This window comes from Sander lucioperca, chromosome 18 (genome assembly GCF_008315115.2).
Source record: "Sander lucioperca isolate FBNREF2018 chromosome 18, SLUC_FBN_1.2, whole genome shotgun sequence".
NCBI lineage: Eukaryota > Metazoa > Chordata > Actinopteri > Perciformes > Percidae > Sander > Sander lucioperca.
Window position 1 is genome coordinate 20,132,167 of NC_050190.1, and position 26,043 is coordinate 20,158,209.

At 42.3% G+C, this 26,043-nt stretch overlaps 2 protein-coding genes across 2 annotated transcripts in view; both read right to left on the reverse strand.

Annotated features, from left to right (window-relative positions):
* Positions 1-1,884: 1,884 nt before the first annotated feature.
* fam98b (family with sequence similarity 98 member B) lies at positions 1,885-4,698 on the reverse strand. The gene is made up of 8 exons (XM_031310150.2): positions 4,478-4,698; positions 4,118-4,266; positions 3,898-4,026; positions 3,626-3,798; positions 2,947-3,027; positions 2,729-2,845; positions 2,434-2,601; positions 1,885-2,343 (listed from the first exon to the last, which is right to left on the reverse strand). The coding sequence occupies exons 1-8, from the start codon at positions 4,543-4,545 to the stop codon at positions 2,125-2,127; spliced, it is 1,104 nt and encodes a 367-aa protein (XP_031166010.1). The 5' UTR covers positions 4,546-4,698; the 3' UTR covers positions 1,885-2,124.
* Positions 4,699-9,413: 4,715 nt separating this feature from the next.
* spred1 (sprouty related EVH1 domain containing 1) overlaps positions 9,414-26,043 on the reverse strand; it is a 31,898-nt gene continuing 15,268 nt past the window's right edge. Inside the window, exons 3-6 of the mRNA XM_031310149.2 lie at positions 21,204-21,372; positions 17,441-17,487; positions 10,991-11,146; positions 9,414-10,897 (exon numbers count right to left, since the gene is read on the reverse strand). Of these exons, the coding sequence (XP_031166009.1) occupies positions 10,199-10,897; positions 10,991-11,146; positions 17,441-17,487; positions 21,204-21,372 (1,071 nt within the window). The 3' untranslated portion in view covers positions 9,414-10,198. The remainder of the gene's footprint in view (positions 10,898-10,990; positions 11,147-17,440; positions 17,488-21,203; positions 21,373-26,043) is intronic.

The following is a 26,043-nucleotide window of genomic DNA, read 5'->3' on the forward strand; positions in this document are numbered from 1 at the left end:
CTGTGTTTCTCAGTTTACATCAATCTATGGTGCCACCTTGTGGTAGGACTTAGCCAGTGGCTCTCCATCTCTCTGGTTGCACTTGTTCTGTATCTGTTGAATCAACATACGGCATTTACATTATTGGAAGAGCTCTTTATTAAATAAATTCAGAGGTGAAAAGGATCACAGCTGGTACAGAATCTTCAAGGAAATGAGGCAAGATAGCGGATATTTTTTAGTCTGAAATGTAAAGTACGGATTTAAAGGGTGAGTCTCGGATCCTTAGTCTGATCTTCTTAGTGTCCTCAGCTTGCTCGCTAAAAGATAGCAGTGGTTTCAGTCGTCAAGGTGCACACAGACACCTCTTCAGTCAGGGAAAGATCGCTTGGCAACATACCTCACTCCATCTAACACTTATATTACATCATCCTAAAAACCAAAATATTTTATGCTGAAAACGTAGTGTTTTTTTCCCCGTCTCCCTCAAATGCAAGCTGTCTCAATTCCATTTTACCAATTGTATACAGTATGCTTATCTGTATAGTCTCCAGTTTTTTGCAGTTAATATAAAGGAAATCTACACATTTTCCAAAATGTTATTGGTGATTTTGTTTTTAGTTTTTTATTTTGTTGTATTGTTTTCTAGTTGTACTCAGCCCCCTCCATTTCTATTGTGCATTGCATTGTGGGAGAATAAGGTCTTTCAAAAACACACTCAAATCAAGGGTTTTTTAGTAGCCATACTGACAGTTTTAAGTATGCTTAATTTAGTCACTTTTACCGTGTGAACACAACACATACTCAAAACCTCTTTAGAATCAGTATGGACACAGGTACAGTATTATGGCCTAATGCAGACGTTAGATCACTTGTGCAAAAAAATTTCATGTAATGATGTTCTAGTATTAAAAGGTCCCATGGCATGAAAATTTCACTTTGAGGTTTTTTTTTAACATTAATATGAGTTCCCCCAGCCTGCCTATGGTCCCCCAGTGGCTAAAAATGGTGATAGGTGTAAACCGAGCCCTGGGTATCCTGCTCTGCCTTTGAGAAAAAGTAAGCTCACCCCCAATTTCCACCGGCTGCGTATCCGCTCCGGAACGGCGGCGGAGTCAATAGGTTTCCATTAAAGTCAATGTGCGTATTACCACTGACTGCAGAACGGCTGCGTTCCGACTCCGGCACAGCTCCGGCAATCCGCAGCCCTCCGGAGCAGATACGCAGAGCTTCTCTTTTTGCCGGATGCCGGAGAGCGCCGCAGCAATTCAGCACAGGGCAGATAGTGCAGGACAGGAAGTCGAGCACAGAAACAAAATAAACATCCGGTTAATTTTCAAAATGAAACACACCGTGCTCACGGTGGATCACATTTCCCTACACTACAACACAGCACAGAGTTGTTTCCCCTCTACTCCTCTGGATGGAAACAAACTGTTGCTGGTTTTGTGGTTCTATTCTACCTGAATTCGCGAGATCTTGCGGGTCCTTGTGACTACAGCTGTCAGTCATGGCCGCAGCCGCGCCGCAACAAATCCGGACCTGGTGGGTATTGACGGACGGCGGAGCACGCAGCGGAGCTGGTCCGCAGACGTTCTGCATTCAGTGGAAATCCGGAGTCAGATGGGCCAATCTGGAATCTTCCCTATATGTCGTCATAAGGGGAAAGGTTACCTCCCCTTTCTCTGCTTTGCCCATGGCAAGCTGGTCAAGGCCACAGCCCCACCCTCCACCTTGCCCCCCCTCTCCTCTTCAATAGCATTTAAAGCTACAGACACAGAAATGGCACATCCTAAGGAAAGCTCATTGTGGGACTGGCTCTAGTGGCTGTAATTCTGCACCAAGGCTGAATTTCAGATACAGTATTAGGGGACCACTAAGGCCTATATGAAAGCATCCAAAAAGCAGCATGTCATAGGACCTTTAATGGTATTTTCACTTAACACTGATGAGAATATTAAAAACGCAAAATGAAACACTGATAAGTAAAAAATAGGGGCATTATAAATAATCTAAATGAAGATTTTTCACTGCCATCAGATAAAAAGTGTTTCCTCCCTCCATAGAAAACAAAGTTCATGTCAAACATGACATCCAGATCACTTAAAAAAAAAAAACACCAACACAAGAGAATGTCATTAAAAATTAATACTGGTACCGCCCTCTTTTTCCTCCATGTCCACCATGTCTTCCTTGGTTCCATCCCCCTCCTCTCCAACCTCCTCCTCCACCACCACCACCACGGCCTCCCCAGCCACCTCCTCCTCCTCCATCTTGTCTTTTTTGCCAGGGTGGCATCTCAGGAGGTGGGGCTTCTATCTCGGAGGGACGTCCTCCTCTGTCTGGGACTCTCCCCATCAGGATCTGGAGATAAGAGACAAGACAAGAGATGTGTCAGAACCAAACATCAGATTTAAGTCATTTATTGGGAAAAGAGAAAAAGTTATTTTATACCTTGTTGACAGCACATGCTGTATTCTCCCTGCTGGAGCCGCTGCTGGTCTTCACCACGTTGCAGAGGTCTTCTCTGGCAGCCAGCAGCTTGGCCATGTCCACTGTGGACTGTGGCCTCAGAGAGTGTCTCAGAGGCTGGTAGGCCCTCGCCATGCTGTCCACCCTTACCTAACAAACCACAGGCACAAATAACATTAAATCAGCTTCTACTCCCATAATGGTCATCGGTTTAGACTCCCCTGTGATGGAGAAAGAGGGCAAAAAAAAAAAAAACCTGATTATTATATAAACGTGCCTTGGCTCTGTCTGACCACCCAAATGACTGAACTGTGACATCCAGCCGTTTGATCAGCATCCTGCGCCGACACTCATACTCTGAACACAGAGCTGCGTTTATGCTGTGCAACTTCTCCTGCAAAGAAAAAACACAATGAGTTCATTCAAACCACACCCAGAAACTAATCTAGACACAAAAGTTAATGTGACGTGGTTCATTTCAGTTTATCTACTCACCCATTGTTCACTGCATAGAGATTTCTTCAGCACTGGGTTTTCAATGGCTTCATTTGGAAGATCTTTAAGTACGTTACCAACCTACAGTGACACACAGGGTTTAATGCATTAGCACAATACAAAAGAAGGAAAAAACAATGAAGCTGTCATATCTGAGATAGCACAATACAACACATGAACAGGTGCAACACAATGTATGCCTAACAAGTCAAGTGTATTGGCCAATTGATTGACAATTTTTTAAGTAGGGACGGAATTAAAGGAAGGTCCCCATAGTTAAAGGAATATAGCTTAACAGTTCCTGCCCCAAAAACAAATCCTTTTCATTTGAATGGTAGAGATCATTGCAGAGCAGACAGGACACATAGGAACGTGGCCAGGAAACAGCTAATTATGGAGCCATTTAAAAGCAATGTAACGCCTTAAACATTGCTAATAAAAATTTTAAAATCAATATGAAATGTAACAGGAAGTCAATGCAAGGGGGCTAGCCATGGTCTGGAATATGTTTTTGCAATATTACAATGTTGAAATGAATTTGTTCAAAGTATGCACAACAACAACACACACTTGTTGTTGGCCTTGAGTCACATCCTGGCAGGGTGACAACAAAGACTCTCGCAGTGTAATTTTAGTGGCCCTGTTATAAATGCACTTAACCGGTATCAAACAGTCCCACCTTGTCTCGTACTTGAGAGAAAACTGCTGCTGCGTCCTGTCCTCTGGGCTCTGGTAGGTTCAGTGTTTGACAGATTGCCAGGAGCTCATGACACACCGGATTCTTTTTGTGTTTTTTAGAAACTCCTCTGCTCCTCACAATCTGTGCTGCCTGGAGCTCAGAGCTTAGAAACACTTAATAAGAAACACAAAATCATATTCTCGAATTACTCAGTGACCACACAGAGCTTGTAGCACAATGATTGGAATAAGGAGCACGATTTGATTACATACAGACAAACTTGAGGTGATCTTTTGTATTCCGCACACTGCCCTTGATGACCCCTGAAACCAGTTCGTCGTAAGGACAGTGCAGCTCTTTAAGCAAGCCACTCATCTCCACCTGAAGGCTGTCCATGTCGTCTGGAAGCAGGACAGAGAGGAAACAGGTTGAATGTGATAAATAGACAGGTTTTTTTTGCATCATCATCCGGTGTGAATGGATGTGGCTCACCTGGACCGGAAGTAATGCTCTCCTCCAGATCACACAGCGGCTTTAACGTGGACGTTAGCCACCTGCACAGGTCCACGTACTCGGGAGAGGACAGGCCACTCTCTGCGGCTCCAAGCAGCGCCTTCTCCTCCAGCAGAGGACCGTCATAGCTACGTAAGGTAAGCGAGGACAGACAAATTAGCATCGAAACGTCCATATGTTAAAAAGAGGTACTGTTTCAACCTGCTACTTTAGGACTAGCTATTGCATTCCCTCTGTCTTTTATAAACACACAGGCTGAGAACCGAACGGGGACTGTGAAGCTATAAGCAAAGCTTAACAAGTAACGTAACCGCGCCATGCTAACAGCAATTAGCTTACCCAAGCTGCTCTAACGAGTCCAAAATGTCGCACTCCATCGCTGAATCCGTGAGTTGGTTTTTGTTCATGTGTTAGTTTACTCTAACCATGACGACGTTACTTACGGGTACAACAGTGTCAACATAAACAGGTTTTCGCACCCATTCATTTCTGCTGCGCTCTCATGCCTTCTCGCAGTTCCGGTCACGTAAGTGAGCCGGAGTGAAACGTGCGAATTTCAATCTCTGGTTCCGCTGCAATGTTTCCGCTCCAGGACTAGGGAAATAGCTACATCATAGAAAACTGCCATTTAAAAGTCCGAATTTGACCCAGATTTTAACACTACAACGTGATACATTTTCAAAATAATTTACTGCGAAGAATGGCTTTTGTCAGTGTTAAATTGTTTATGGAATAATAAAAAATATTCCATAAATTGGTAACAGGAAAATTATGTGTATCTTAAAATGTGTGCATTGTATGCTTTCAAAGCAGTTAAAGGATTAAACATAAATTAATAGGATTCTCTCAAATCTTTAACACTTTGTCTTAAATGCCTTTTGTCGTCGAGCTAAAACAAGGCGCTTTTTCAGCTTTCCTGAAAAATTGACATTTTTGAGATTTTTTTACAATACAGAAGCAGTATTTTATGATCCCATCTCATGTTGCATTTTAATAAAATCTGCAAAGTAACTAGTACAGCTTGCAACTACATGTTCATGTGCCCTGTTAAATGTAGCGCCGTAAAAGCAGAAGGTCAGAAAAAATGTAAATGTAGAATACATAATACTGCATAAATCATGATAAATTATACAAATAAGAATCTTATGCCAGTATAAATCACATTTTCCTTAAACATAATCACCATTTTAATACAGTGTCTTGTCACCTCCTTGAAGCCTTTGGAGTAGATCTCTCACTTACAATTATTTTCATTATTAGTCAATCTATCGACTTAAACCCATATTAATTCATTATCAGAGTTGTTGCAGATCAATTTTCTGTTGATAGAACAAATCCTTGATATTTCTGGGTAAAGCCCTCTGGATTTTACACACATTAGTACTGGTATGACTTTGAAATGCAGAAGTAGAATGTCCTGGAGATTTCAGTCAGACTTCAAGTTTGGAAGTTTGTTTGATCAAAAGAAACACAATGAATTTTACACAGCAAAGGATTAAAACTCACCATTTTATTATGATAATGTTATTTGATATGTCAAATTACAAGTGTATGATGTAACATAAAAACAGTTACAAACATATGTATGCATATTTACATTATATATTTATGAAAAGTAACAAGCTACATCTGTATAAAGAAAATACAACTATGACATGAGTTATTGGGACTATAAATTTTACATCATATACTTGGTATTCTCGAACCATGATAAATACCTAGACGTGTAGAAACCAATAGAACCAGAACGAGAGATGTTAAATTATAAAATGGAAACTAGGATGGACGTGAGGCACTTTTTTGAGGTTGTCAGGATGTGAAAGCCGATGGCACTAAGAAACTTCAAGATAAAAAAAAAAAAATAGATGCACAGGAAAGAAATATGCACAGAGAGTGAAAGAAAGGAAAAAAAAAGGGAAAGAAAACAGGCAGTGTTTACAGAATAGTTAAGAGTAGTACCATTTATACTGCAAGTTTCAAAACACAAATGTCTTCCACTATTTAGAACTAATCACATAAATGTTACATCAAGCGCTGTAAGATGAAAAAAAGCTTACATATAGTATCATCAGTGCACCAAAGCATCGGAGAATTGAAACATAACCACCCAACTGCTGTGAAAAGTAACTTTTAAAAACAATACACTGAAGAGAAACAGGTTTATATAGCTTTTTCTTTTTTAATCTACACAATGTCAAGAATGTACACTTGTATGCATTCCCAAAGATATGCACAATTTCCAAGATTGAAAGAGGATAAAAGACTAGCAGCAAAGTGGTTAAAACTGAAGTCTTGTATAATGCAGGTAAAAAAAAAAAAAATATATATATATATATATATTAAAGCAGACAGACACATGTTGCATATATAATACAGTACATGACAGGAAGTTGCACTGTGCTGGTTAATGCAGAATGAGAAGTGTTATTTCAGCATTCTCTACACTTTGTATAAATGCACGTCCTACATTTTGCTTCTCAGCCAGCAAGTTTTAATCAGGTTCATCAAACCTTGGTTCAGCTTGCAATAATGCAGGGCAATCCAATTACAATGGGAGAATATGACAACCAACCAAACATTTGGTTACACACCAACCCCGCACGCACACAGCCAGCAAACTAGAAAATAACACACATACACACACACACTTGTGGGCACACAAGAACGCACATGTATAGTAACAGTCGCGCACCCACACACATGCACAAGTGTCCACTTCATCACACAGAGCAATCAAACATCTAAAAACTCACCGTCATGGTTATATGCTGTTGGAGATTTAGGGTTTAACAGTCGTTCATAGCTGATTTTCTCTGTCAACATAATAAAATTAGTGATTGTATCTAGCAGCTTTATATGTATGTATATATATATTTATATAACAAACTTTTGAAACAAGTGGACTGCCACTGCTGTACCGTGTTAGCACTATCCTTCCTTCTACCGTACAAAACTAGAGAGAAACTCTATTAGAAGCTCAATAGTCATTACCATCACAAACGCCCTCTACTTTTCAATGTGAAATAATACTAAAAGGTGACCTATGTACATAATGCTGTCAATTGAAGCTACAGTATATATGCTGACAGCAACGATAAATACAGCTCTATCTTTAAAATTTCAAAGACAAAAAAGCTGGGATTATTATCAGAACTTAAATATAGTGTTAAGTATTTACATGTCGTTTGGAGTTTGGTACCAGGGGTTGGTCGTCTGCCTATGTAGCGTTAAAGTGTCCTGTCCCGTCACTTACTCAGTCTGCAGAGAGGTCAGTGTGTTTCCCACGTTAGAAAGTTTGCATAGAAAGTAAAGGTCGGGGTGGAATTAGGAAAATAAATGTTCCTCCTGTAATCCAGTTATGTCGAGACCGAGGTGCCAATACCAGGAGTGACAGGAGGTGCGAGGAGATGCATATCTGTTAGCAACAGCACATTGATGCTGTACCAAATCTGCTGTTAAATACTGAGGTAAATCCCAATTAGCACTAATTTCAAATATGCCAATGCCTTAGTTAGGGATAATTTCATTGGTTATTGCAGCCAGACGTCCAAACTGAACTGTTATTACTGTTGGGAGTTTGTTGTTGTTCAGACTAGTTTGAGTCACCAATGGTTTTGTGAGCAAGACATGATGTGAAAATGTTCTACACTTTTGGGTGGGAAATGGGATTCAAACACAACTAGACTCCCTGTTTCCCGAAGGATCTTAAAGGAGTAGTTTGACATTTTGGAAATGATGCTCATTTGCTTTCTTGCTGAGAGTTGATGAGAAGATTGATACCTCTCTCATATCGAGCAGTTACATATGAAGCTAGAGCCAGCAGCCCGTTAGCTTAGCTTAGCATAAAGACTGGAAACATGGGGAAACCTGGCCCTGTTCAAAGGTTACCGAGTCGTTCTACCGCCATCGCAAAAGCTCACTAATTAACATATTTATACCGTGTTTATTTAATCTGGAGAAAAAAGAAGAAAAAAAAATGTAAACATGACAAGTTGTGGTTTTACAGGTGGGTTATGTGTGGGACTATTTCTTGGCCAGGCACAGTAACTTGCTAGAGTTTTTGCATGGCAACCTCATGTTGACAACAGGACTCCAGGAAGTCACTGTGCCCATCCAAGAAATAGTCCCACAATAAGACCACAAATTGGCTTAACAACAGACAGATACAACAGTGGAATCGATCTTCTCGTCTAACGTTCAGAAAGAAAGCAATTAAGTGAATTTCCCCAAAATGTCGAAGTATTCCTTTAACAGTTTGATCGTCTCTTTGTTCAATAGACAAAGGTGCTTCGGGAAAAAGGACGCTGTTACAAGTCAAAGCCCTAGTCACATAGTCAGTGGTGACGTTACAAGACACCAAATCAACATGTGCATATAAAGACCTACACACACACACACACACACACACACACGTACACGTACACACACACACACACGTACACATACATAAAACCTGTATGTTTTTAAATAGCTAAGATACTCAACATTCCTGAAACAAAGCATTCATTCATCCAGGGCCTGTTAAAATGAAGACATACGGAAGGAGTGGACTTTTAAGGAACAAAGAAATACTACATTTCTGAGGGGGAAATAAAAGAAAACAAAAAAAAAAATTCATGGGACAAACATGGAAATTTAGAGAGGGTGCTGCAACCAAAGCTTGGAGAGCAGTGCTTTCAGGAGGGGTTTCCCCCCCATGCTAAATCAAATGTTAAATTAGTCAAATGTATGTACAGAGTAATTATAAAATCTGAGGGATTCTAGATAAAAACTAATAAAAAAAAAAAACTAATTTAAGTGCCTCATCATTTAACCAAGGAGCACCGTCACCCCTTTACTCACCGAAACAAAACTTGCTGGTTGAGCAACATTTCAGCCTTTTGTTGTTTCACAAATAATTATAAAATGAGCAGGAAAATAACAAATGAGACACAAAAACACCAATTTCACTACAGCAGTAAATAACTGGACTAAAACTGAAATTCACTGGAGTAAATGAAATTGACATGTCATTGGTTTCAATTTAAATGGTTTCAAGAGGTTCTAATGCTATTTTCATGATGTGGAAAAAAACTATTTTGGGGAACCCGGCATGGTAAAGTCATTACCATTCTTCCCTTCTAATCATGGAGTCAATCCCTTTATTTTGGAATGCAATCAAATGATCTAAACCACCTCGGGAAAGCAAAGTAATCATTTCAACATCTTCTTGTTGAATGTCAAAAAAGCTGTACCTTTTTTAAAAGCAAGCTAACTTTTGAGTTTCCTTTTTTTCCAACATTCGATGGAAAGGAAAACAAGGAATTGGCCATACAACCACCACATCAATATCTCTCAAAGGTTAAAATTACACTACATGTGGTGGTTAATGTACCACAAGAATTTGAGAGGGTTACCTTTACTCTTGAGGGGAGATATACCATTTCTAGTGCACTTTTCTCTGTCTAGTAATTACATTGTCAGCAAATGCTTAAGCCATGAAGGAAAGGCCACTGTTACCCAACTGTAAATTCACAAAAAAGCAAGAACATATCCCTTTTAGCATACTCAAACAGCAAGTATTTTTTTCTGAACGCAGAATAGTTTTGTTTTCTTTTTTTGTCATTAAGTTGTCGCTCTCTGTACAAAAGACAATTTTCCTTCATAAAGTTACACATTTCTTGCAGTAGAGTTCTGACATTTATGGCCTGGTTTTTGTCAATGTGTGAGTGTGAGTGTGAGTGTGAGTGTGTGTGTGTGTGTGTGTGTGTGTACAGGTGTGTTTAGTAACCTCTCCAAGTCTATTAAGCTTGACGCTGCCTACACCTCTTCTCCTTAGATTAAGCTCCTGAACTTAGCTTGGTGCTCAGAGCTCCCACAAAGCATATGGTTTGTCCTCCACTGCTGCTTGTCGGCGACAAACACAAACTGAAATCTCCAAAAGCCCTCAGAGCTGGGGATCAACAACATATCACCCCGTCTGAGAGGGGAATGAAAAAAGGATGCCGGCTTTTAATTTTCCGCTTTTATCCACTTCCTGTGTTAGCTAGCTTTGAGGGTGTCCCAGAGTCCGCCGTTAGGTCACCCCGCGGCCTTGTGCTTGCCCCCGCAGCAGCGACAGGCCTCGCCACAGTGGTGGCAGGCGCGCAGAGGCAGGTAGCAGCACATGCAGGGCGCGATGAAGGAGAGTGCCACCAGGGCCAGCCAGCGCAGGCAGAACTGCTCGTCAGATGTGTCACATGAGCAGGGGTCTGAGAAGTCGCCCTCGGAGTCGGACATGCAGTGGTACAGCATGCTCTCGGCGCACAGCATGCAGCTGACTTTGTAGATGCACTGCTTGATCGGGTCGGGGGCATCTTGGCACTGCCCCCGCCAGTTGTCTTCGTGGTTGAACATCTCCCGACAGTAGATGCAGCGCGAACGCTCGCCATCCTCTCGCCGCCGCCGGCCCTTCTTGGACTTGAGCAGGGGCGAGGGCTGAGTCTTGATGGCTGTGTCCTTGCCCATCCCCAGCCCCATACCTGTTCCAATGCCCATACCAGGGCCAGAGTGGGAGTCCCCACAGGGGCCATCAGGGAAGAGGTACTCGCACTTCTTGCTGTCCAGTTTGTGGAAGGCGGTGGGGAAGTCCAGGTCCTCGCGGTCGGCCTCCTGTTTCCACATGACAGGGTGGCGGTAGTCCTCATAGCCGCGGATGAGCACGTCTTTGCGTGGGTTGATGCGAACAATCTCCTCTTCGTCCATGTGAAAACTGACATGACGAGTTGACTTGAAGGAGACCTTGACAAGCAGAGAAATTGAGAATTAGCTGGATTGCTCAACGTGAATGAAATGATGTTGAGATGTGATTGGTTGTGTGGATGAGAGGCAGACCTGTGGAGGCAGGTAGCGGCGGTTTCTGGAAGGGAATTCGTCGAAGGGTTGGGCGCGGACGTAGCAGCCCCTGAATGGCTCGGTGGAGACGACGTTGTTCAGGGGAGAGAAGGGCTCTTTCATTGGGGTACAGATGGAGGGAGGCTCGTCACACACCTGGGGAAATGCAGAAACAAATCTATTTAAGTTTGATAGATGGTTTGTAGAAATGAATTTGAAGAATAACTCAATACATCTTGTGTGTCCCCTCAGAAGGACGCACATCAAAGAAACATCTGACATTATTAATCAATCAATTAAGGTTACTTAACTGAACAATGACAAAATAAGTATTGATTGAATCCCTTAACATCTTGTCGTTCTCACATTCTATGTTACAATCAAACTGTCAAAAGCACTGATGGTTGATCAATTCAGTTTTCTTGACAACTGTTTTGAGCGGTGTGTAGGCTGTGTGTGTTCCACTTGTAACCACCAGGGGGCAGCCTGTGCCCACGCTCGGCCAAATGAGTGTGCTGTGTGGTGATGACTCAAGGCCCTTCTGTTAAGAACTCAGAGTTCCCATCAGCCTTGCATGTGCTCCTACGAACATTTAAACGATGATGAAAAATCTCCAAACACGGGCCTTTTAAATAAGAGGCACTTGAAGTAGCGAACAAAAAAAAAAAAAGAGAGAGAGAAATGTTGGAAACGGTGTGAGGCAGAGCGAACATTCCTTCCACCTCACGCCAAACAATCTCATAATTACAAGAGGGAAGCTCACTGTTGACAATCAGAAGGATATGTTTATAAATAACATCTTGTAATGCCACAGTCTGTATCAAACACATTTAAAAAAATATATAAACACAGCAAAAACATATTTCTAGAAATAAAATAAATAGTTATAGATCCAACAGAAGTGGCCCAATACTTCAGTACTCATGGCAACAACATCAAAAGGGATGGCTATTCATAATTCATGCCTGCAGAGGTGATGAGAGATGGGGGAGGATTGTCAGTTATTACATCAAGAGCTGTGTGATATTTCATGTCCAGCATTATTTCAGCACAACCATCTGTATATCTCCCAGCTAACATATGCAAATTACATGGAAAAAAAGGCAGAATTGGGGATGATTAAAAACTTTCTCATTACAGTCTTTATAGATAAACTGTCGGAAAATTATCCAAATCAACTGCAAAATAAACGGTCTTAAAGTTATAGCTCTCTTCAAGTCCCACACACAGTGATACACAAACATGGACGCACGCCGAGGTATCTTCACACGTACGAGTTCGATCGCACCATATTCAGGCCCTGTACACACTGGCTAGCTGTCCTTCTTTTCCCACACACACACCCCGACCTCATCAAGGCAGGGTTAGTCCTCCTCTCGTCTCCTTCTCCCACCCTCTCTCTCTCTCCCTCTCTCTACTCTGCATGTGGAGGAGGCTGCTGGCTCTGGTTAGTCAGTGCTGTGTGTAAAGGAGCCCACGCCAGTGCTTTAACGCACAGCGGAAATCTGGTTTGCTCCCAGTTGCTGCTACAGTAATTACTGTCCTGTGGTTGCTAAGAGATGCTTCCTTTGACTTCTTTTTTTTCCCTCTTTCTCTTCTTTTTTTCCTCTCTCTCTCTCTCTCTCTCTCTCTCTCTCTCTCTCTCTCTCTCTCTCTCTCTCTCTCTCTCTCTCTCTCCTCTGCTTGCTTTGCCCCCCTCCTCCCCTCTAGACTGCTAACACATGGTGTGTGTATGTGTGTGACTTTGCTCCCTCTTTGCCTCCAAACATACCAAGTGGTGTAACGCACATCCACAGCGTCTGCAGGGGAATGTGAGGAATAGGAGACAGTGGAGGGAGAGGGAGAAGAGAAAGAGCAGAACAGGAAAAAATGACTGTGTGTGAGAAAGAGAGCGAGAGGCCAAAGAGTCTGCCGAGGGAATGTCATAAACCAGCTCCAGCTGGAGAAATGCAGCACAGAACTTAAAAAGCCAGATGACAGCTGTGTGTGTATGTGAGAGAAAGAAAGAAAGGAGCGAGGGCTGGGGGGAACAGACTTGGGCTTCCTTTTTAAGCGCTTGCCTAAGCCCCACCATTCAAAGGCATGCGTGGGGGCCAATCTGGAGGATAGGAGAGGAGAGGAGAGGAGAGGTGAGATGTGATCCCAGGGGCTCAGGACAGGGAAGGCTGGGGTCGGCCTACAGAACATGCTAGACCTCTGCATCAGACTGAGAAAAGAATGGAGAAGAAAACATGATGTGCATGCTCGGACGTTTGATCACACTAAATGGTTATATGTATATATATATATATATATATATATATATATATATATATATATATATATATATATGAGGCAAGCCATGAGTGGTGCTCATCTCTGTGTCTTGTTAACTTAAAAAAAAAAACAAATACATCCAAGTTCTGGGCTACTCCCCATGTATCTCTTTAACAAATGGTTCAACATTTATATGCTCATTAGGTTTGTTGCAGAGGGTTAGATGAGAAAGATCGATGCCACTCTCATGTCTGTAGGCTAAATATGAAGCTACAGCCAGCAGCTGGCTATCTTAGCTTAGCATAAAGACCGGAAACGAGGGGAAACAGCTAGCCTTGTTCTATCTAAAGGTACAAAAAAAAACCTCCCCACCAGCACCTCTAAAGCTCACTAAAACATGTTATATCTTGTTTACTTAATTTGTACAAAAAACAAATTGTTAGTTGTGGCTGCTTTGCCTCTAACCCGCTAAATAAAACCACAATGTGTCGTTTTTTTATGCTTTGGGTTTTGTACTAATTAAAACAAAGTGATCTAATATTTGAATAGGTAGGTGAATTTTGTTACCTTAGAACAAAGCCCTTTATGCTAAGCTAAGCTAACAGGCTGCTGGCTGTAGAGCTTCATATTTAACAGACCCATATGAGATTGATATCAATCTTCTCATCTAATTCTGAGCAACAAAGCTAATGAGCATACTTCCAAAACTGTCAAACTATTTGTTTTAACACTCTTCTTCCTGGCTCCAAGGTACTTTATGGAGCACTATTGAAACACACCAAACCTATCTGAAAGTGTCTGTGTGAGGTTATAAAAGTCAACTGGCCAACAAAACCTCTGTGTACTAAACTGATAAGAGAAAACTTCCTGCCAGCGCTAAATTAGATGCGGATGTTTTCCTGTGGCATTCGGGATACAAAAAAACCCCACATTTTTCTTTGTAGTAGCGGAAGGACTGTGGTGGTACTGCATAATTCCTGGCAGTGGGTCATCACAGCTGAGAAGGGTGTTGTGCAACCACTTTTTTTTTTTTATGGGTAAAATAAGTTGCATGTGCATATAGAGTGTGCTTCTGAGTGAGAGGAAGAATGTGGTAAGCTTGTGAAGGGCATACAAGTGGGCGCTGAGCCTCAGTGGGCAGGATGTGGGTGGAGGAGACTGTCTTGAACGCATACACACACACACACACACACACACACACACACACGGACAAGCCTCCTCACACATGCACAAGTCAAACGCTTTTAACAATGCAAGGCTATCATGAATTCCAGTAAATTTTAACAAGATTTTTTTTTAGAGATGTCTGAATCTAATCAAGGAATTAACAAGGCTTGATGGTGACCTCCCATGCTGATGAGACACTGGTGTCTGTTTTCTTAAAGTCACCCCAGGACCCATCTAAAGAGGGCCCGTCAATAATACAAACCACAGGCCAAAACATAGAGGGCCAGATGTACGTACATTTGTGAAAGTAGCATTATCAGCACCATGGCCAACCAGCAGAAAGCGCACGCTGTGATACATCAGCTTACGTCGTATTTACCAAACCTGCAGTTCATTGGGTAATCAGCCCACTATACCGTAAATTGCGCGCATTTAAAAGCGCAATTGAATGGGCGATGGCAAAGAAATCCTGCTTGATGCGTGTTATTTCGGCATTAGTGGTGTATTGACTAGTGCGCTGTAGCAAAGCGTTAAGTACTCGTGCTATGATATGGCTGAGTGCAGACTGCGATATTCCCACTGCTGATGCTATGACTGTTTGAAATGATCCTGATGCCAATATTTGTAATATAGCGAGGAGTTTAACAACTGCTGGAATGGAATGTGAACGCTGAGTCGGAGATTCAATGTCATCTTTGATTTCTTCCAGCAACTGTAATATTGCATGGCTGCTTAATCTGTAACGCTTAATGATTTTGTGTTCACTAAACTGAAAAAGAGTGATGCTTGTGGCAAAAATCTTTTCAGCTCGTCTCCTTGGCCTATCTTCGTCTTGCTCGGATTACTGCAGCCATTTCACCAGTAGGCATATGCAAGGAAAACCGCTCGCGGCTGGTTTACAGCTGCTTTTAAGAGGCGGACAATTTTCACCGCAAAATAGAGGCGCGCTTTCACGGGCGGTTTTTGTACATACCGTGGAATACATAATTAGGCGCATTTTACGCTTCTCCTCCCATCTCTTTATGGGAAACTCCCACTTTCCCATTCACCCACAAATGCATATGCATGACACGGAAAAGCGCAATTTGCCATTTTCAGTTCCCGCGACAGGCAGTCTGCGCTTTTACCTCAGTGCGGCCTGTTTGTACATACCTCGCCATGCTTTTACGCGCACGTTGCGAAACAAATACGCCTGAAGTGGCCGCAAAAGCGTTCTGGCCTAGAATGTTCTCTCTCTCTCTCTCTCTCTCTCTCTCTCTCTATCTATCTATCTATCTATCTATCTATCTATCTATCTATCTATCTATCTATCTATCTATCTATCTATATATATATATATATATATATATATATATATATTCTATACCATACACCATATTCCTCTCAGAGCCTGTGTCAGCTGAGACCATGTTTTATCAGGTTATCTGTACGAACAGTGATTTGACTTTATGATGGAGTATAAAGCAACACACCTTTTTTGTGTGCTGGTATTTGCTAGTTCTCTGGCTGCGGCACTTGCCACTGGTTCACTTCTCTTTCTGTGTAGCCCAGGTCTCCGACCGCAACATTCGGATGCCAAATCACCATGGTGACACCCTCGGTGGCTCACTCACTGAACCTTGTGAACACCCCCTTCTACCCCCCTTCCGCTGCACCCCACCCCCCTGCTGCCTAGCAACAGTGGTGCCATTGGATTTCCTGTATGTTCAGGCTGATTCCTTAAAGAGGAACTTCGCCACAGGAATGGGAACGCAGCTCTCCCTCCTCCCTTGAGTCCACATCATACAGGATGTAAGATACTAGGCAGGTCAAAGGTGATAACAAGCCTCTGACAAGTGCTAAAAACGTCATGAAAAAAGTCATGGGAGGTACAGTGTGATGTCAAAGCTCCAGTTCAAGCTTGTTGAACTGGAGGGGCATTTTCAATAAACAGTCAGCAAAAACTAGAAACACCATGCAATGCAATACAACAGCCCTGCATAAATACTTGTTGAGGCTACTATTACTGGTTATTTGTGTTTTGACTCAATTATTTAGTACGTTTTGAAAGCTGTACCTTTTGTGTACACCACAAACTACAGTGTAAAAAAAAAAACCTGAATCAACACCTCTCTAAAACAGTGGCAAAAGTAATTCATTTTATATTTCACAAAGGTAGCAGCACCTATTGCAGGACTGTTGTATGCATTGGATGGCTTCTTGTCACTCGCTGTAAGTGTGCATTACAAGAATTGCCCTGTCTCCCACGGATATGTCTTTTCACCTACTTTGCAATCAGTAGAACAGGTGACTGACATTCCTGTAACAGGCCCGGTATCTTAAACAAATGAACATGGGTGTGTAGACTTGAACTATATACCTGCTGCCTTTCTCCTGCTAACGAGAACACGGCATTCCTAACCACACATGTCGACGGTCAATAGAGTGCCACATGCCAGGAATAGGGCAAATGTATACAACTCTTAAACATAATGCCCCTTAACAGTTCTCAACCTGTCAACGAAGATTCAGTTTGAAGAACAGTGAAATCACAGAGCATTTTCACTGAGCTGCATTTGAACAACCAGCTCCTGAGGCAATAGTTATTCTATCTGCATCAATTGTAACATGAGTGACAGCTACCAAGTTAGATTGATAGAGACAGCTAAGCCTGCCCTAGCACATTCGTTGGCCAACACCCAGCTCCACCTCAGGGTCTGGCTGGCACTGGTTAAACACCTGTAAATCTCCAAGAACAACTGTTAGAAAACAAAGGCAGGTGTCAGCGCCTGGGTGGGACGCGTCAGGACTCAAACATATGGCTCAGGCTCAAGCTATGACCTGCCTCCTATTTAATAGTGAGGGAGGGTTGAGTAATAAAACTAACACAAAGATACTTAAAAAAAAAAAAAAGAATCATGTTTCTTTTTTCGTTTGTGAATGTGCGATAGGTACCTAGGCTCCTCAAAATCAGCAAGATAAAATGTATATTAAATATTATTATATATTCTTCATAACTAAACCTCTAAGCCAGAACCTCTCACTCACCGGTAGTCCATCCTCGGGAGTATCCCCTTCCCCAAATGGCCGACAACCTAGAAGAGAGAAGAAAGAACCCAGAGGAAAAAGATGAGAGGGCTGACTTGATCACGTTATACCCGTAAACCACAGGCTTACAGGCACTGTTACAGTTAAATAAGCAACTAAAGGCTTACAACAGTACTAACAGCACACTATCTATTTATCAGCATTGCCTGTGGCATACTGTATATACCATAATTAAAACCTCACACAGTCACCAATGGAATTATTGACTAGCATCAGGTTTTTGTACATTACAAAGCCTGCATAATAGCACGTACACATATAGCACTTTTTAGTGTCTTAGATACAGTACCTACATTTCGTTGACAAATACAAGGAAAGACTTGTTTTTGGAACTTAACCACTAGGGGGCAAAACCCCACAGAACACCAGTGAAATCGTGTTCCACTTCCTTGTACTATTTTCAAACCTCAGCTACAGTTCTAAGAATATGTGTAATTTATATTGTATGTATTGAAACCACTCCACACTCAATGGATGACATTTCCTCTCCAAAGCACATTTAAACTAACAGATTTACATCGCTGTTTCGTGTCAGGCCAGAAGACTTCTGCTTTGCTCTGACTGTAGCCTTATGGAGAAATGAAAGCTGCTTTGTGTCAGTGGGGCACACAGAAGTTAATGAAATATGCATGTCTAGAATAATGTAACCCCAACCTCGGCTGAAACGCCAAGTGCCATTTCCGCATCCAAAACACCTCGTCTGCCGATGCTGGAGTCAGAGCTTGTGTTTCAGGCTGACCATGTTACAGCTTTTCATTACCACAGAGAATAAAACTGTGTGGATGGTGTAACCTGAGGATATTTTTTACACAAAATGCTGTTTTGTAAAACCTTTTTCTACTAATAAAGCGTGGTGATATGTTTCACATCGAAGGCACATTAATGAAACTACCTAGAAGTACTGATTAAATACGGCATCAGATTTTAAAAATGATGAATTTGAAGTGATTTTAACAAAGTACTGATTTTCTTTGTGTTCATACGTGTTGACAACAACAACGATGCCTAACTATCTATTTGTGTAACTTAGGAGTTGCTGTCATTTGTCTCAATGCTGCATCCTTAGTTAAAGGTTTTCTGGTTTTCTCTGCCATGCATGGCTGGAGATGTAATGAATGAATTCCACCAACAAAAGTGAAGAAAAATGTAGATGATAATATAATAACAAAAATGTATACATGCAACATGTTAGCCACAGGTCTGGCTCCAAATCTGTTTCGACATATGTTGCAAGTTTAAGAGCAACTCAACTGTAAAATGACATTTTAAGTGAATAATCTGAAAAATAGATAGCATTTTAGCATGATTAGTAGTGTGAATGATATTGGTTTAGGTCAGTATGATGTTATGCATTCCAGTTGCATGGTTAAGTTAAGAAAGTAAGTAAGTAAGCATTTACTGTAATTATTACTAGTCAGACAAGTATTGTCATTTTTCCCAGCCTTAGTAAACACACAACACTACTACATGTCTAAAAAAAAAGCAAACCTAGCTCTTGATTTTCATGATGGAAGAGAACACTGTTAAAAAAACATTTCCACTGGGATGAAGGGGAAACAGTTTGTACCTAGGGCATCAAGAGATTCTTTGTTCAACTTAGGTTTACTTAATTAGGATCACTGAGGCCTCATTTAAAGCACTGATGCATCAGTCAGTCTGTCTGCATTTAGGGATGGAATACAGCTATACAGAGGACAGATGGTGTGGGTGTGTGTGTGTGTGTGTGTGTGTGTGTGTGTGTGTGTGTGTGTGTGTGTGTGTGTGTGTGTGTGTGTGTGTGTGTGTGTGTGTGTGTGTGTGTGTGTGTGTGTGTGTGTGTGTGTGTGTGTGTTCACTACACAGAGAAAGAGGCTTCCTGCAGCACGACTCTGGCAGTGCTGGGCCGCGAAGCAGCCTGAGCCATGTGCCCGGCGTTGCCATGGCAACAGAGGGCTGCAAGACTGATACACACACGTGTGCACACCATGGATGTATTGGGAGAACGGGGTGCACACAGGCAAAACATATTCTCTCTCTCTCTCTCTCTCTCCCACACACACATTCACGCAGCAGTCCAGCAGCAGAACGATGCAACAGGAATACAGAAGAACCTGCCTGCTAAAGAGCGGCATTACACAACACTGGCAGAATACAGAAGATGCAGAGAGAGAGAGAGAGAGAGGCACTGGGGAGCCAAAACTCACCATCACCTGCTGTAGCTGACATTCACAGGAACTAGCTGAAGCATTTACTAGCAGACAGACACTGTACAGCCTCTGGGTGAGGTGAGGGGAATGTGTTTAAGCACACTGACCAGTTGTAAGCGATGTTCAACCTTCCTCCCCTCATCCTGTTATGTGAACTGAACTAGGGTTTCAACTATTTTCATTCAGATTATTTTCTCAATGAATCATTTGGTGTATGAAAATAAAATAATGAAAAACATTCATGGTGCTTGTTGTCCAACTAGTAATTTATTAAATTCAGTAAAAACAGTCAGCTAACTGAGCTCTCACACCAACCAAGCAGCCCTGACCTCCGATATAACATTGTCATTCTTTCAATAATATAGCGGTATGTTTAAAACTATCCACAATTCTTTGGATTGATCATCATCTTCAATTAAAAATTCCCAGGCAGAGCTATTTGCAAAGCAAGCCCTACAGTTGTTGCCCATGCTTACCTTTTACCTAGACTATGTGTGGACTTGTGCCCAGGAAGTACAAATCTCAGATAAGCGCTTGTGGGCAAGAGGCGACTGATGCCTCGTAGTGATAAGCCTTTACGATATGTTCTGCTGTACCTCCTCTATGCTCCCCAGGGTTCCCAGGTCTAGAGAGTAAAGGAGATTATAGCTCGCCAGCCAGCCAGCCAGCCAGCCTCTTGTGTAACATTGGGCTGGGTGGCAGATTGCTGAGCTGGCGATTCTCCTGCTGATTGGATGACTTTGCAACCTCTGGCACTGTACTGAAAAATATTGCTTATCAGGACCCAAAGCTGCTAACTAATCTCAGAGACCCAGCTCCACCCAAGTGTAATATCTAGCTTAGCTTGAAAGAAAAAGATGTATAAATGCCATCCTGAACACAGACAGACCAACCCCTACCTTTTTTAGACTAGACTAGCCAGTCCTCAAACTTTAGCAGCACAAAAGCCCAACCTGGTCAAATTTCTTCTGACTAAAGCTCTGCCCCTATCTCAAGTTGCCACCCATTCCTTTCCATGTACCCCCCCACCCCCCACCACCAGCCCCACATATCACCCACTGTGTTGCCTTGCCAGTCTCTACAGGAAATGGGGAGTTTATCTGGGCAGCTGGCACTGATAAGATAACGCAGGAGGGGTCATGCTTGGGTGAGTGAGCAGGTAGCAGTGGGGGGGGGGGGGGAGGAAGTCATCAACGCTAATCAACGCTATGCATCTCTCTTAGAACAGATGCTAGGTCAGCCATTACAAGCCAATGACAAACAGGCAGGATTACAGGCTGTAGACACCCACTAACAGAAAGCATGCCATGTTCATACACATACACCCGTATCATTTTACACGTATTGGATGGCTGTCAACACGCATAGTATAGTGCAACCTCACAAAGGGAATTAATTCAAACTGGTATTTTGTTTTTAAACTCCAAAGACACACATGCATGCACCATTAACAACCCGCTAAAACACACACACACACACACACACACACACACACACACACACACACACACACACACCTTGGTTGATGTCCTCAATGGCCCGACGTATGCCCCGGTCAAAGGCACGGGCGTCAGCAGGGCTCTGGAAAGTCAGTCCGAACTTCTTGTCATTGATCCTCCAGTGGTGGAAGATGGGGTTGACCTTGTTGTATATTACGTCTTTCTGCAGGACGCACTCCAGCACCACCTGAAAACACACAAACACAGTTTGCGCTCAGTGGCATTGTAGCTACATTTGGTCAAGCTAAAGTTAGTACGCAGACTAGCAGCTGCATCATTTAAAAAAGTAAAAAAATGATGAAACTCACTGGGGAACACACATGTAAGTCCTTCATCTTACTCCTCACCCTAAGTTTTTTAAATGTGCCACATTCAATCATTCCACAGCAACTTGAGTAAGGGAATAGAGCGAAAGAGATTGAGAGTAGAGGCCTGCATCTGGAACTACACATTACTCCAGAGTTTTTAAAATAGAAAACGAAAAAAAGATATATCATCCTAAACCCAATAATTTCAAATACCTCTTTGGATAATTTGTAAAACACATACTAAATGGTGGGTTTTTCATTACAGATGATGATAAAGTTGAAGAGCAGCGGTGGTGGCAGTGGGGTGGGAGTATGTTTTGGAGCCAGGCAGCCCAAATGTGTGGCAGAGAGAGACTGTGTTTCCAAAGCCTATTATTAATCAGGGCTACTGGGCTGCCTCCCGGCCTTCCTCTAGGCAGATTAAATGAAATGAGAGACGGCCATTACAGTCTTTGAGGTTTTTTACCGACGTGCACGAGAGATGGCTTAATGGGGTGTGAATGTGTAAGCGTGCGCATGGTGATCTGCGTGAGAGAATGCGTGAGCACAGGAGCTGGTGTGATGAAAAGCTCAATGACCCAAGTGCTACACTGTGCATCTTCGCAGTGCAAATGCCTTGTCAGAGGATAACGGTCACAAACCAATAGTCGTCTAGTGAAAGCAGATGGCACCGTTCCCCGTCGATCTGGACAACAGTCAACATGCACGCTTTAAGAGGCTGATATACGTGGCAGCTGTACGAGAGGTTAGTGATATGTGTGTGTGAGTGGGTGCACACAAGTCTACATTTCATTGTGAATGTCTGAGCGAGAGATGCTTTTTAAACTCGATGCAAGTGTACCGCAACGTAATTTTTCTACATGTGGAAGATGCGTCTCACAAAATCTGTCCTCATGTCACTGTTGCCTACATTCCTACCCCAAAAAAAGCAGGGGCAAAGGTTAAGCCTGTGTGTTTACCCAGAGCCAGTGGATGAAGGGAAGAAAGAAGAGAGGGATGGAAGTGAGGAGGATCGGGTGGGGGGGCAGTAGGGGTTGGCCTCTGGGGCTGATTGTGGAGGCGAGACTGAATGGAGCCGGAGCGGGTAAGGTGAGCGCACAGCAAGTTCGACAGAGGAGGAAGTATCGCAGTTGCATGGAAGGACAGGATACTTAACACCGCATTCCACACTGTGCTCAGAGAAAAGAGAGGAGGAGGAGCCATCCGGACAGAAACGGAACAGAGGAGGAGAGGGACGGAGACAGAGACAGATGGAGGTGAGACGTGCAGAGAGTAGTGAAGAGATAGCGTGAGAGCGGAAATAGGGGAGAGAGACTAACGTTTACATGCATATAAGAAACCAAGTGGGAGAAATCAGGCTTCAATGTACGAATACCACCATCAGAATTGTAATAATCATTTCAAGATGTCTCAATAACAATGCTTGAAAATAAGAATCGTAACTGTCTTGGAATAAAAGTGTTATGTTTTGAGCATATAAAAACAATTTGCTGTGGTGTATCAGAAATATTGATATAAAAGTATGAAAGATGGCATGCAACTAAGTTTTGAATGCTTAGTAAGAGCCTTTGGTTGAAATTGATACACATTTTCCCATTGACCAAAGAAAAGCCTCTTTTGCTAACAAAGATAAGTCAAAACAATCAAATGGCAAGGTTAACAACTGTATGGAGTGGGGCCTTGCCCGAAGGCAAAGCTTTTTAGAGTAAGCCTGGACTACACCACATCCACAGCTGTATCAATCAGAGGGAGTCAGACGCTGGAAGCGAGGTGAGAGCTTTGCCAGAGATTTGTCATAATGCGAGAGCCAGTATGGTAAGTAATCATCAACCAATTAGATCTGTAGTTTTTGAGAGAGAGAGAGAGAGAGAGAGAGAGAGAGAGAGAGAGAGAGAGAGAGAGAGAGAGAGAGAGAGAGAGAGAGAGAGAGAGAGAGAGAGAGAGAGAGAGAGAGAGAGAGAGAGAGAGAGAGAGAGAGAGAGAGAGAGAGAGAGAGAGAGAGAGAGAGAGGGAGAGAGAGAGGGGGGGGCAGGGCGGAGAGTGATTGGTAGCTATATGGAGAGCCAGCTGAGTCATCACCAGTACACTCTGTGCCGCATCACTGCGCTTATAGACAGATCCCCTCTACCTCCTCCGTCTCCCGTCTATCTGGCTCCACCTCTGTTTCCTGCTCTTTGACTACACACATCTCTTTCCCTGATTCCTCTCATATCTTATGCAGCCCAATCACCTCATTTCAACCAGCCAGAATCGTGCCTTTGTGATTTTAAAATAACTGCATCTCAGATTCTGTGTATTCCTCTATCTACTGTAGCTCAAGTTCCTATCAGGGATGGGAGATGTCAGTGTGCTTTTTTTTGATTCTGTCCATTTCTGGCTGAATTAAAACACTGAAATGATATCCCTTAAGACAACAACAAAAATACATTGAAAAGAAGCAATTTCCTTTTCTGTGTTTTAGACATAACAACTCAAACAGCCTTTCAAACATCAGAGGCTGTTCCTTCCCCTTTTTTTCCTGTTTTCAACATCACTCATACAATATAATTACGGTCTTTCATTTACCTCTGAAATCAAAACACTGACGTTACTGTTTTAGACAATACTGTGGTAACAAGTACTGATATTGCCCTGCATTTTTTTTCGACAATGGCTAACATATTCTTATGTGGTTTTTTCTGTTGCTGTTGTTTTTTTCATGGACTCATCACTCTGCCTCTCCTCTTGTGATGCCCTCAGACTGTCGGTAGCGCTGTGGTTGACGCCAACACCATATCACTGGGTGGCATCCCGACAGACCTACATATGGCTGGGTGTTTCTTGTGGTGGCTGGAGGTAGACTCTGGCGGTGATAGGGGTGTTTTTCCCACATCAGAGAACAGTTGCCGGGGTCTCTGAGCCATGTCTATTCGCTGTCTGAACAACAGCATTCCCGTCACACCCTTTCCTTTCCACACACTTGGATAGCAACGCACAAAACACAAGCATGCCCTAAACACAAAACACACATAAATGTGTTCAGTCAAAGAAGATAAAAAAGGTGATTTAGATGCCCTGCTGTAACAAGCCTCTTATGTCAGATCGCCAGGAGCCACCAGACTCTGAGCATCATGGTGGCCTCGTCAGGCTCCTGACAGTTTGTTTTCTCTCTCTCTCTCTCTCTCTCTCTCTCTCTCTCTCTCTCTCTCTCTCACACTCACACTCACACTCACACACACACACACATCAATTTACACTCTCATTACCACAGACCAGGATTATCCCAGATCTACTGGATCTGTTTTAGATCTACAACACAGAATGAGTCAGTGACAAGAAGATCATGAGCTTTACAGCAAACGCCATAAGGATTAGAACTACAACGTACAACTTGATCTTTTCGAGCCTCATTGTTACTTGTGAGGATCCAGAATGACCATGCACTTTGCAGGTTATGTGCTTGTATGTGCACGTGTTATACATGGTGCCAAAAAGATGTGTTGAAAAATCAAATTATTTAACATGTTCAGTGTTTTCCTTCAGTTTGTGGAAGACTTAGGTGCCCGTATTTGGCAAGGGGTTTAGGCGTCCTTCCTCCAAATTTCTTTTACATTTTTCAATAATAAAAAAAAAAAAATGCAATTTTCCTATACATTTTGTGTCTCTTTTTGGTCATTTTTGTTTTCTCCGGGGTTGTTTTGGGTCTCTGGTCATTTGGCGTCTCTTTGTAGTCAGTTTGCTTCCCTTTGTGGTAGTTTTGTGTCTCTTTTTCCACATCATTTTGGACCATTATTATTACCATATCTGTGTCTAAAATGTTGGAAAAGCTAGGGCAGATCATATATAAATAACATTCAAAATGCTTAAAGACAAAACTTGCTAAAGAAGTCCAACTACAGTCATTAAATCTGAAAAAAAAGTCTTAGTTACATTCATTCGGCTTAGGTGCTGCCCAAAACGGCTCGGGTGCTGCACCTAAACCTTATAATGGCAGGGAAAACCCTGATGTTAGTGAGTAGACATTAGTAATGAGTAAGCTCCACATGCTTCACTGCTGTAGGACATTTCACATTCTGTGAATGAAGCCCTGTACTGCTGGTTTAACTGCAACTACTGACATTGTGCATGCAAAAGTTAATTATTAGTTTTATTCCGTAAATGTTGTTGAGGCAGAAATATAATCTTATATTGATTTTTATTTGTTATTTTGTTGAATTAAAATCGGCCTATTATATTGTGTTGCTACAGACCCTGCTGCGTCCATATACAAATACAGTGACTGCAAAGAGTTTGGAAGGAAATCCTGCAATGCATTGCATTGGTAATGCTTACTTTGTAGACTTTTAAAGACTTTCCAGCTGAAATGAGTAGTCGGTTAATAGTTCGCTCTTTGACAAAATTCCAAACGTTTGCTGGTTTCAGCTTCTCAGATGTGAGGATGTGTTTTTTTTTTTTTTTTTGTCTTATATGATAATTAAGTAAATATCAATATCAAACAAGCAACGGGTTGGGGCATTTTTCTTTAGCATTTTCTGACTAGAAAATGAAAATAATTGTTAATTGCAGCAATA